Source organism: Notolepis coatsorum, assembly GCF_963971535.1.
Source record: "Notolepis coatsorum genome assembly, chromosome: 7".
NCBI lineage: Eukaryota > Metazoa > Chordata > Actinopteri > Aulopiformes > Paralepididae > Notolepis > Notolepis coatsorum.
In genome coordinates, this window is record NC_140171.1 from 53869692 (window position 1) to 53882469 (window position 12778).

A 12778-nucleotide genomic window follows, 5' to 3' on the forward strand; every position below is an offset into this window, starting at 1 on the left:
TTGTGATTGGGATAGAGAGTGCCAACCACGTACTGTATATCGATATAGGGCTGGGCCATATGGCAAAAAATCATATCGCAATAACGATATGATAATGTTATCATATTTCTCGATATCGATAATTATCGAAATTGTTATAAGTTAAAAAGAAAAAAACGTTTTTTATTTTATTTTTTTAAACAGATGTATGTTTATTTTCCAGCAATTCTTTGTCATTGCCGCCATCTTTAGTGTTACATCCCCTCACACTCCAGTTCCACTGTAACTGAGAAGCCGTCGGTCTTGCTGAGTTTGTTATTTGAACCGAAGAGAATGGACTCTGTTTTGCCCATGTTTAATGATAGTTTGTTATCAGCGAGCCATATGCAGATTTTGCCTAGTTCCGAGCTGAGGGTTTTTTCAACCTGTAACTTGTTCTTGTCAGAGACCAGCAGGGCTGAGTCGTCCGCAAACAGGAACAAGTTGCAGTCACAAGCTGACGACATGTCATTTGCATAAATTAGGAACAGTAGCGGTCCTAGTATGCTTCCTTGTGGAACACCACAGCTCACTGTGAGGGGGGGGGGGGGGGGATAGAGTACCGTTTACCTCTACCATCTGTTCCCTCCCCTCCAGGTAGGATTGCATACTGTCTTTATAACAACGTGTGTGTGTGTGTGTGCGTGTGTGTGCGTGCGTGCGTGCGTGCGTGCGTGCGTGCGTGTGTGTGTGTGTGTGTGTGCGTGCGCGCGCGTGTGTGTGTGTGTGTCTCCCTCGCAGAGAGACAGCAGGATGTGGAGATACAGTCTGGGCCTCCTAAGGAGAAGGAGAAGAAGAAGAAGAGGAGGCCCATGATGGCCCAGATCAGTGGGGTGAAGAAGCCCACCCACAGCCCCAGCCTGGCCCCCAGCTGCATCCCCCGCTTCGGGGTCCGCACCCACCAAGAGGCCATGCTGGCTGAGGTACACGCACACACGCACACACACACACACACACATAGGCTACACATACGCAGGGGTGTAAAGTACTTGAGTAATTGTACTTTGTTACAATACGTAACCCTTTCACTGCCACACGACAGCCGGTTAACCCTTTCACTGTGACAATAGAGAAGGTTAGCCCTTTACTATCGCACAACCGACGGCGATGCGCCATCATTAGCATCATTAGCTCAGCGGACGCGGAGCTAATGATGCTAATGATGGCGCATCGCCGTCGGTTGTGTGATAGTAAAGGGTTAACCTTTTGTCTTGTGGCAGTGAAAGGGTTAAGTAATGTTTTTGGGGGATTTATACTTTACTCAAGTATTATTAGGTTTGTATACTTTGTATACTTTTACTCAATTACATTTCAGAGAAAAAAAAACATACTTTTTTACTCCTTAGATTTAAAATGCAGACCTACAAAGTACAAATCTTGCAGGTCCAACTATTTTAATTAGTATAATTGTTTCTCTGGCCGAACTAACGTTAACGTTATTAATCCTGCAGCCGCACTCTATTTAAAAACAGTCAATCAAATCCCCACCAATGGAAAATGAACCCGCCCATACCCATGCTGATTGGTCCTTGTGCAAGACTAGAAAGCGGGGATATTTGATTAAACACCTGCTATCAGAAGATTAGACGGTACCCATGCTTTCACCCTTTCACTGCCACACGACAGAAGGTTAACCCTTTGCTATCACACAACCGACGGCGATGCTCCATCATTAGCATCATTAGCTCTGCATTTGCGGAGCTAATGATGGAGCATCGCCGTCGGTTGTGTGATAGTAAAGGGCTAACCTTCTGTATTGTTGCAGTGAAAGGGTTAACCGGCTGTCGTGTGGCAGTGAAAGGGTTATGTTTAAATCTGGGTACTGTACTTTTTACACCCCTACACATACGCACACACACACATATAGGCTACACATACGCACGTGCAACACACCATATCCTATAGGAATCCTGTGTTGTTGTTTTTTGCAGGAAATCGAAGACATCAATCACTGGGGCCTGGATATCTTCAAGATTGCAGAATATTCTGGAAACCGGCCTCTAACTGTGCTCATGTACTCCATCTTCCAGGTAGGAAGACATTAATAACCCTGCGGAATATTTACCACAAAATACCAAAGAATAGTTCGCATCATTGCTTGGCTAAAAATGGCGAATTCAAGCCACTTGCCACGACAGGCTATCATTTTGCATGGCCTTTTTCAAAAAGTGAGTTACTGAAGGCAGGTCAAGCGCTGCATTGATAACAGTGAGTTACTGAAGGCAGTTCAAGTGCTGCATTGGTAACAGTGAGTTACTGAAGGCAGGTCAAGCGCTGCATTGATAACAGTGAGTTACTGAAGGCAGTTCAAGTGCTGCATTGATAACAGTGAGTTACTGAAGGCAGATCAACAAGTGCTGCATTGATAACAGTGAGTTACTGAAGGCAGTTCAAGCGCTGCATTGATAACAGTGAGTTACTGAAGGCCGGTCAAGCAGCGCTACATTGATAACAGTGAGTTACTGAAGGCAGTTCAAGCAGCGCTGCATTGATAACAGTGAGTTACTGAAGGCAGTTCAAGTGCTGCATTGATAACAGTGAGTTACTGAAGGCAGATCAAGTGCTGCATTGATAACAGTGAGTTACTGAAGGCAGATCAAGCGCTGCATTGATAACAGTGAGTTACTGAAGGCAGATCAACAAGTGCTGCATTGATAACAGTGAGTTACTGAAGGCAGTTCAAGCGCTGCATTGATAACAGTGAGTTACTGAAGGCAGGTCAAGCAGCGCTGCATTGATAACAGTGAGTTACTGAAGGCAGTTCAAGCAGCGCTGCATTGATAACAGTGAGTTACTGAAGGCAGTTCAAGTGCTGCATTGATAACAGTGAGTTACTGAAGGCAGATCAAGTGCTGCATTGATAACAGTGAGTTACTGAAGGCAGATCAAGCGCTGCATTGATAACAGTGAGTTACTGAAGGCAGATCAAGCGCTGCATTGATAACAGTGAGTTACTGAAGGCAGATCAAGTGCTGCATTGATAACAGTGAGTTACTGAAGGCAGATCAAGTGCTGCATTGATAACAGTGAGTTACTGAAGGCAGATCAAGTGCTGCATTGATAACAGTGAGTTACTGAAGGCAGTTCAAGTGCTGCATTGATAACAGTGAGTTACTGAAGGCAGTTCAAGTGCTGCATTGATAACAGTGAGTTACTGAAGGCAGATCAAGCGCTGCATTGATAACAGTGAGTTACTGAAGGCAGATCAAGCAGCGCTGCATTGATAACAGTGAGTTATTGAAGGCAGTTCAAGTGCTGCATTGATAACAGTGAGTTATTGAAGGCAGTTCAAGTGCTGCATTGATAACAGTGAGTTACTGAAGGCAGATCAAGTGCTGCATTGATAACAGTGAGTTACTGAAGGCAGTTCAAGCGCTGCATTGATAACAGTGAGTTACTGAAGGCAGTTCAAGCAGCGCTGCATTGATAACAGTGAGTTACTGAAGGCAGATCAAGCAGCGCTGCATTGATAACAGTGAGTTACTGAAGGCAGTTCAAGCAGCGCTGCATTGATAACAGTGAGTTACTGAAGGCAGATCAAGTGCTGCATTGATAACAGTGAGTTACTGAAGGCAGTTCAAGTGCTGCATTGATAACAGTGAGTTACTGAAGGCAGATCAAGCGCTGCATTGATAACAGTGAGTTACTGAAGGCAGATCAAGCGCTGCATTGATAACAGTGAGTTACTGAAGGCAGCGCTGCATTGATAACAGTGAGTTACTGAAGGCAGATCAAGCGCTGCATTGATAACAGTGAGTTACTGAAGGCAGATCAAGTGCTGCATTGATAACAGTGAGTTACTGAAGGCAGATCAAGTGCTGCATTGATATCAGTGAGTTACTGAAGGCAGTTCAAGTGCTGCATTGATAACAGTGAGTTACTGAAGGCAGATCAAGTGCTGCATTGATAACAGTGAGTTACTGAAGGCAGTTCAAGTGCTGCATTGATAACAGTGAGTTACTGAAGGCAGTTCAAGTGCTGCATTGATAACAGTGAGTTACTGAAGGCAGTTCAAGTGCTACATTGATAACAGTGAGTTACTGAAGGCAGATCAAGTGCTGCATTGATAACAGTGAGTTACTGAAGGCAGCGCTGCATTGATAACAGTGAGTTACTGAAGGCAGATCAAGCGCTGCATTGATAACAGTGAGTTACTGAAGGCAGATCAAGTGCTGCATTGATAACAGTGAGTTACTGAAGGCAGATCAAGTGCTGCATTGATATCAGTGAGTTACTGAAGGCAGCGCTGCATTGATAACAGTGAGTTACTGAAGGCAGATCAAGTGCTGCATTGATAACAGTGAGTTACTGAAGGCAGCGCTGCATTGATAACAGTGAGTTACTGAAGGCAGTTCAAGCGCTGCATTGATAACAGTGTTCTATTTTTCACCCTCCCCTCCTGCACTGCACAGCTGCTAAGAAATCAGAACATTAGTGTTGGTACTTCTATGTTGTCAATATGATTAGGATGTCGTGGGGAGGTGTTGTCTCAGGTCTTTGTGGCGTTGCACTCTTGTAATAACTCACTCAGTCGAATGGATCCGGTTCAATAATACGATTGATTAAGTAACTCAGAGGATAGTATCAATACAAAGTAGTTAGAGAGTATGGCTGGATGGGCCTCACCCCGTGACCAGCTGTGACACCAGGAAGTGAGAGAGAGAACCAGAGGGAGCGGGACTCCTGTATAGTCGGGAGAGGGGGGGGGACACCATAAACTGTAGATTTGGGGGAAGGGAGGGGATAAACATTTGGGGGGGGGAGGGTGAAAGACCTCAACTGAGGGAGAGGACGGTATGTTATTCCTCCACAGCTTTTCATGACCAACTTGTGACCCCTTCCCACCTCAGGAGCGAGACCTTCTGAGGTCCTTCAAGATCCCAGCGGACACCTTTGTCACCTGCATGATGACCCTGGAGGACCACTATCACGCTGACGTGGCCTACCACAACAACATCCACGCTGCTGACGTGGTACAGTCCACCCACGTCCTGCTCTCCACCCCTGCTCTGGAGGTAAGCTATGGTACAGTCCACCCACGTCCTGCTCTGGAGGTAAGCTATGGTACAGTCCACCCACGTCCTGCTCTGGAGGTAAGCTATGGTACAGTCCACCCACGTCCTGCTCTGGAGGTAAGCTATGGTACAGTCCACCCACGTCCTGCTCTGGAGGTAAGCTATGGTACAGTCCACCCACGTCCTGCTCTGGAGGTAAGCTATGGTACAGTCCACCCATGTCCTGCTCTGGAGGTAAGCTATGGTACAGTCCACCCACGTCCTGCTCTGGAGGTAAGCTATGGTACAGTCCACCCACGTCCTGCTCTGGAGGTAAGCTATGGTACAGTCCACCCACGTCCTGCTCTGGAGGTAAGCTATGGTACAGTCCACCCACGTCCTGCTCTGGAGGTAAGCTATGGTACAGTCCACCCACGTCCGAGCCGCGACCCCCACTATTATAGGAGGTGGTTGAAACATGCAAACGTTCAAACGCACATGCACTAATAAGTAGGGGTGGAACGGTTCGCATTCGTTCGCTAGGCTAACGAATGTTAGCCGCAAGCTAACTGTGGAAACGCTCACAGCGAAGTGACTCCACGACAGCAGTTGCATTAGTGAGGAAGGGGGGGGGGGTATATTGACGAGGCTTGACAACAGAGGTTCAAAGATAACTTCACGTTTATTGGCTGTTCGTTTATATTATATCATCAGGGCTTCTCCAGGTTCCAACGCTGTGTGTTACTGTTGACTATTTACTTCCTGGTGTGACGTCACTTCAAATACGGCTACCAAGACTCTCAAAAAGCAAAAGCGAGTCGAGTCGATTAGGTACCATGCAGTGAAAAGCGGCGAGAATTCTTCATAATGTTTCATGCAATTAGTAAATATATATTTAGTAGGCCTACACATGATTTATTTATTTTAAACAACAGTGACTTTTCCTTTTTGATAAGAAAGTCTAGTGCTGGTTGAGCATATGCTGTGCATCCTCTGTGCATCCCCTTAACAATTGTGTGTATTGAGCTGTACTGTATTGTACCCATTCTGCAATCTGTTAATAAAATGTTCAATCAATCAATCAATCAATACTTTATGTTGATGGCCTTTGTCTATAATGTGGCCACTAAAAAATTATTTAGTTTGTTTGCACTAAGTTAATACTTTGACAAATGTTGCCTATATGTTTCAGTCAGTTCGGTCTTTGTGTGCCAAACATTATTAAAAGGTAAACTTTTTTTTTACCAAATAAATGAGAAGCATGTTTAAATCAGCAATGCCTCCCCTCTTGCTGCACCAACATCTCTCCTGGCTCTAACCGTCACTGTCAAAATAATGTGCCTGATGTCAAACTGCCTCATTCTTTCAGTTTTTGTATGACTACGTCCTTGAGAACAACTGAAAAGTTGGATTATTTTTAGGCTATATATCTTATGCTGATTTATGGTATTTTTGGAGTGTTACATAAAAAAAAAAAAAAAAATTATACCGAACCGAACCGAAAACCGTGACACCAAAACCGTGATACGAACCGAACCGTGAATTTTGTGAACCGTTCCACCCCTACTAATAAGCATTGGAGGCTTTTAACTCATTCTGCGCCAACCACGTATTATTACGTGTTTGCTCGCCAATCGTTGGGCACCAAAAACTAGGGGTGGGAATCGCCAGAGACCTCACGATACGATACTATCGCGATACTTGCGTCACGATACGATAGTATCGCGATACTAAATATATTGCGATACGCTGAGTATTGTGGAAATATATATATATATATATTTTTTTTATCAAATTTAATTTATTACCTTTTTTCAACTGCAAAGTAAAACTTTGTCAACATGTTTTATCTAATCAAATAAAGTTCAGTCTGTTCATCTCACTTCAATAATTTTTATTGCAGAACATGGTATTTTCTCAAGCAGACAGATGTCAACACTGTAATCTGTGTTGCATGTACCTGACAAACTGAACTGTTTGTATTACAGTCATATTCCAACTTAACTGAATGCACATGTGTGTGTGGACTACTGTACTATTACAGGTATTGAAATGAACAATGCAACTTCCTTATAGAATTTTTTTTTATGAATAATTAAATATCGATACTTGGCGTCCCTGTATCGATACAGTATCGTCACACAAAGTATCGCGATACTACTACGTATCGATTTTTAATATCAATATTACACTCACGGACCTATATGTTACAGCTGAAAGCCATACTGAGACGCCAAAAGTGCAGTACCGGCCGCATCCTGCAAACCTTATTTCTCACCGTGTGTTACATCTAAACCCCTCCGGGTGCAGAATGTAGACGGAGCCAATTAAATCGCTTCATCCCACCGCTTCGAAACGCATCTAGCACACTCTATCCATAAGTTGTGCCAAATTATGTCCGGGACCAGATGGACATCAATACTGGAAATCGCAATCAGACAATTGGAATATTCTTTTTGGAATAACCCCGATCATGATGAAACATAATACCTATTATATAAAAAAAAATTATCCACTTTTTCTCCTATTTTTCAATTTTTCTCCCATCCCAATTTCACTGTGCCAATTCTCCCCTCCCCTGTCTTGAACGTTGCTCGCATATACCCCCCACTGGCCAGTTATAGGGAGGATAGAAGCCTTGCATCACATGTCCCCTCCGATACATGTGGAGGCAGCCTGTCACATATTTTCACCTGCCAGCGCGGACTCTCATTGGCGAGGTGTAACGTGTGGGAGGCTCACACTGCCCCCGCCATTTCCTGTCTCTGCTGTGCAGGCGCCCTGACCGACCTGTAGGAGTTGCTGTCCACAACGTCCAGATTACCACCCATCGACTTCCACCCGCTAACTCTGCCAATTGAGTAAGTATGACGGCCAGCCCAAGCCGGAGGCAACGCTGACAGCCGGAGTCGAACCCGGTGTCTCTTGCGTTGGTGACGAGCGCAATGTCCACTGCGCCACCCAGCCGCCCCCTATTATATACATTTGATTTGTAAATAGTAGCGTGTCCAGGCAAGAAACGCCAACGCTTATAGCAGAATTCATGTAGCGCCCTATAACTAAGCTTTTCAGGAATTAGCCCGGATCACTCCTAAACTATACAATATTCACCACGGGATAACGTGCAAACGTATGTAAATTTTTTCTCTTTTTTGCATGTTCGACGGAAGAAAGTGACTGTAAAATTACCATAGTATTGTCTCCATAGCTATAATATAGAATATAGATATAGCTCTCCGAACATAGTGGCGCACAGTGAAAGTAGGCTATGGAAACCTGGCGCATTAGCTACAAGGAGGATAAGGGTAATGGCTGGCGCCCAATGTGTTAACCAGGGCCGGACTGGGGTAATCATTCAGGCCAGGAAATATAGTGCGAAATATAGCCCCAGTCAGGCCAGCTTTTAAACAGGCTAGCATATGTCAATGATAAAAAAAAAAACACAAAAAGTGAAATATTTTCAATATATCAAATGCAAAGTAGATTTTTCTGGGGGGGGGGGGGTTATTACAGGCTAGCATGTGTCAATGATTAGCAACAACACTGATTTTGATGGATTTTATAAAAATAATTGTAATGGTCCCGCCTCCACCAATCACATTTGTGTTTTTTTTTTTAACCTTTATTTGACCAGGTAGTCACTTGAGATCAAATATCTCTTTTTCGAGCAAGACCTGGCCAAAATGGCAGCAAAACAAAAACAAACACAAAACACAGACATAGACATAAAAGACAAAGTGGGGCAAGGGGATACATTTGAGCTGCAGCAAACACGATTGAATGGGACTGGGGGAGATTGGAGGGTAGGGTAAAAAGGTAGGTTTGTGAGCGCGAGAGCGAGAAAGATAGTTCTCCAACTTGTGTGCCTTTACTCTCTGTCACAGTGATCTCCTGGTTGTTCCCCACCTAGGTTATCTAACTATCGCCCCGCCGCAACTAGAAACACTGGCCTGGCCTGCTTCTAAGTTCAGTGGCCTGGCTGCAAAAAAAAAAATGCATTCTGGAAATCATCTTGCGTTTTTTTTAAGCATAAATTAATGGAAGCAGATACATATCAGCTAACCTAGCTGTTTGCCAAAACACCTCTCCTGGAGTTTTAAGCTAGGGCACCTGATCCAGTGTATTTTCCATAATGTTGGCGTGTTCCTTTTTAGTCTGCTGTTAGGGAATAGCATTGTTTTAAGTCTGCTGTTTGAGAGCATTGCATATTACGTTTTTTTTTTTATGATCATGAACAATTGAATTAATTTCAATGAGGAATTGGTGGATAAATACAGTGACTGTATGCAAGCATTATGCAATATGATGTGAACACTGGTGACAATGCTTTTAACATGATGGGCCATTAAGTCTGCATCAGCCTGGAAGAGAGAACTGGGAAGGCAAGAGCACCTTCTGCTCCCCAAAGCATTTAAACAACCTCTCCATGCAGATTCAGAAGGAGAACAATCAATAACCAAAGCCTTGGGGTTTATAGAGAATGATACGCAGCCCAAATAAGTACTTTTTAACAGATATAAGGCAGAATTATCAACAGATTATTCCAAACCACACTGGACCTCCAGAGCAACAGAGAGCTGCTCGACTGTGACCGTCGACCAATGACATTAGTTTGGGACTGGTGTGTATTTTTGTTATTATTATTTAGTTGCAGTGCCATGTTTAGTCACTAAGTGGCGCTCCATTGTTTGTACCTGATGTAGCAACAGGTTTAATTTAACTTGAGCTAGCGACTCTCTTCACTTCCTGTCCACCTGCCGTCCAGTACAGTTAACTTGTCTAGTTCTCTAGTAACAATGTGGCTTAGTGTCTGTGACACTATTATATTCTAATTAAGACAACCCCCCCCCCCCCTTTTCTGATTGATTGATTTTGAATGATTGATTGATTGATTGATTGATTGAAAACTTTATTAACAGATTGCAGAATGGGTACAATACAGTATGGCTCAATACACACAATTGTTAAGGGGATGCAGACCAGAGAAAGACTTTCGTCTTGTTTACATCAGGGTCCTCCGAATGTGCAGTACCGGCCAGATCCTGCTAGTAGGCAGTATCGAGAGTGCAGTAAATCCTGTTCCAGACCGGGTGCTACCTTTAAACTGCTCTGGGCACTCTTTTCTAGTAATGGGAAATCTAGGGCTTCACTCGGTCGTATTGAATAATTTTCTGGACCCCCGATCCATATGTTGTGGTGGGTTATGTCGTGGACCAGATGGGCATAGGATGGACCAGATGGCGATCAAATAATTGGAATATTCTTTTTGGAATACCACCGACCACAGGTAAGGACAATCTGACGTCAATTTCAGCTTGATCGTGCATGGTTTTCATACCCATCCCCCTGATCGGTTTTCAACACCCCCCCCCCCCCTTTCATGCATTCATGATGAAACATAATTCCTATCATATGCCTTTGATTTGAAAATAATAGCGTGTCCAGGGACGAAACGCCAATGGGTATAACGCGTGAACTTATTCATGAAAGAATTTATTCTTTTTTGCATCTTGAACGGAAGATTGTTACTGTCAAATGACCATGCTATTGTATCCATAGCTATAATATAAAATATAGATTTAGCTCTACAAACAACGTGACACACAGTGAAACTATGTAATGAAAACCTGGCCGTGCTATAGCTAGATGGGGAAATCGAATGGCCCCGAATATGTTAATGACATACGCAACATACAGATATATATCTTGACATTTCCGACATACATGACATACAGGTATACAGTACTGTTATCCTAACAGCAAATCCTAACAGAAACAATATACATACGAGGGGGAGGGAACTGTACATTACGGGAGGGGGGGTTTGTACATTTACGGGGGCCATACAGATATACAGATATATATCATGACATTTATGACAATACATAATACAGTACTGTTACATTTGTGACATACAAGATATGCAAATATACAGTACTGTTAAACAGAGATCCTAACAGATATACATACGAGGGGGAGGAAACTGTACATTAGGAGGGGGTGGGTGGGTGGGAGGGGGTGCATTGGACATTTACGGGGGCCAGTTTTGAATTAGGTGCTCTTTGAGAGCGGTTTTGAAGGTGGGTAGGGATTCTCATATTTTTTTACGGCTGTGGGTAGGGCGTTCCACATTGATGTGGCATAATTGCGAAACGTGTTTAGACCCTTGTTTGTGCCGAATCTGGGATGAACAGTGTGGGTGAAAGAATGAGTTTGCCTTGACCCCTCGTTGGCTATAGTAGTTGGAAACAAAGTCATCACCAAACTGTTCTGTCTTGGGAGATAGGTTTGAGACAAGCTTACCTGCTACCGATGTAAAGAAGTTATTAAAGATTGTGGCTACATTCTTTTTATCAAACTCCATTCCCTTGTCTGTGGAGCCTAGGTGGGGATTCACATTATTTTACGGCTGTGGGTAGGGCGTTCCACATAATTGCGAAATGTGTTTAGTCCCTTGTTTGAGCCGAATCTGGGTTGAACTTGATTTGTGGAACTCCCTCTGGTGTTGTGGTCGTGGTATTCACTGACCTTTTTGGAAGTATTTCAACATGTACATGGGTACCTTAGTGGTGTAGTGTATCTTGTAGACCAGGCCCATTGCAAGTTGCTGTACTCTGTCGTCTACTCTAAGCCATCATAGGTTGTCAAAATGGGCAGGGGTGAGGTGGGTTTTAGGAGTAAGGTCAAGCAGTAGTCTGACCAGTTTGTTTTGTGATGTTTGTAATCTTGTTTTTAGCGCCTTTGAGGTGCTTTGGTACCATGAGGTGCAAGCATAGTCGTAGTACCCTTGATTGAGTGCTCCTGCTAGAGTCTTCAGGGTATTCTTGTTTACCAGAGAGGAGATCCGGTACAAGAATCTTGTTCATTGGTTGACTTTTTTTATTACATTGGATGCCATTTTGTCACAGGAAATATTTGCCTCTAGGATGGAACCCAGGTATGTAATTTCTGCCTGGACATTGTTTCCCTATTTGTATGTATGATATCAGAGGTTACAGCACCCAGTGTCAAGTCTAGTGAGGTGAGCACGTTCTACTACTTTTTTCAGTAGTATCTCCCATCCTTCACATAGCCATGGGACAGGGGATGATATCTGCCTCAAAACATACAGTATATAGTGTTATGTTAACAAACAAACAACATATAGATGGCTGCTCATGTTATGATGATCACTACATCATTGATTAACCACTACATCACTGTGTAGTAGAAGGAAATTACACATTTCTCTGATACTATTACCCTGTGTTGCATGTTAATGATCGCAGTGGGCCTGTCCCCGACTAAGGATTTGTATAGTCGACTTTGATTGGCCAAAATGTGCTGATAGTCGACTGGTAGTCGACTACCCCCTGAATGCACAAAGAATATATACTGTATATATAATTTTATTAAATTTTGATATTTTTTGTATCATTCCATCTGGGCTGTGGGGGTGCTTAATGTCTGAAGGAGTCGATGGAAGGCTTCTTGTTCTCTGCGAAAGCATGCAATTGGTCCACTGATGGATACATCTTGATATTTGTCTAGTCTAGTGTGTTCATTAGATGGGTGAAATCCTCTTTCAGTGTCTCTGTGCCCGTTTTCTTAGGCAGTTAGCCTCGCTGGTATGCATGTCATTAGCCACGCTTCTAGGCCTCTTTGCTTTTGAAAAGAATGATCCCAAAAATATATATATGTATATATTTAAATAATTTTTTATTATTTATTCGACTAAGAGGTTGGCAGTGGACTACGGCTCCTTTCGATCGATTATTCGACTAATC

The 12778-nt window shown here is 43.4% G+C and overlaps 1 protein-coding gene across 1 annotated transcript in view; it reads left to right on the top strand.

Annotated features, from left to right (window-relative positions):
• The window catches only part of LOC311231660 (3',5'-cyclic-AMP phosphodiesterase 4C-like), a gene marked incomplete at both ends in the record, with an annotated part of 259689 nt that overhangs the window by 237260 nt on the left and 9651 nt on the right, over window positions 1-12778 (top strand). The window contains 3 exons of the mRNA XM_084318288.1: window positions 760-941; window positions 1950-2048; window positions 4869-5033. Of these exons, the coding sequence (XP_084174414.1) occupies window positions 760-941; window positions 1950-2048; window positions 4869-5033 (446 nt within the window). The remainder of the gene's footprint in view (window positions 1-759; window positions 942-1949; window positions 2049-4868; window positions 5034-12778) is intronic.